Here is a 350-nt window from a genome sequence, read left to right on the forward strand (position 1 = left end):
CTCTTGTTGTGACTCTTGCCCTTTTTGCTGTGAATAATTCTGTATAGCGGTCGAGGCATTGGATTCCGTGCTCCAGGAGTTACCTCGAGTTGAAGATCTCCCCAATGCGGGAGAGGTCGCAGGTCGTCTTCTTGACAGTGTCGTTCAGCGTCATACCACTGCTGCGGAAGTCTATGCGAAGTTTTTTCCTATTCTACTTCCCCAAGGCCACCATTCCACTCTAGAGGAGATTCGTCTATTCATTCTAGCTATGCGAAATCTCGTCCGAATTGCCGGTAAAAATGGGTTATGCAAATAGTCGCTCTTGGTTCCTCCTCATGCTCGGAAGGAAAGGGGGGGGGGAGGGGGGG

The 350-nt window shown here is 50.6% G+C and overlaps 1 protein-coding gene across 1 annotated transcript in view; it reads left to right on the forward strand.

Moving 5' to 3' along the window:
• The window catches only part of CSUI_000180 (uncharacterized protein), a gene marked incomplete at its 3' end in the record, with an annotated part of 14166 nt that overhangs the window by 12792 nt on the left and 1024 nt on the right, over positions 1-350 (forward strand). Inside the window, exon 8 of the mRNA XM_068060414.1 lies at positions 48-275. Coding sequence (XP_067927612.1) covers positions 48-275 — 228 coding nt within the window. The remainder of the gene's footprint in view (positions 1-47; positions 276-350) is intronic.

This window comes from Cystoisospora suis (assembly GCF_002600585.1).
Source record: "Cystoisospora suis strain Wien I chromosome Unknown contig_73, whole genome shotgun sequence".
Taxonomy (NCBI): domain Eukaryota; phylum Apicomplexa; class Conoidasida; order Eucoccidiorida; family Sarcocystidae; genus Cystoisospora; species Cystoisospora suis.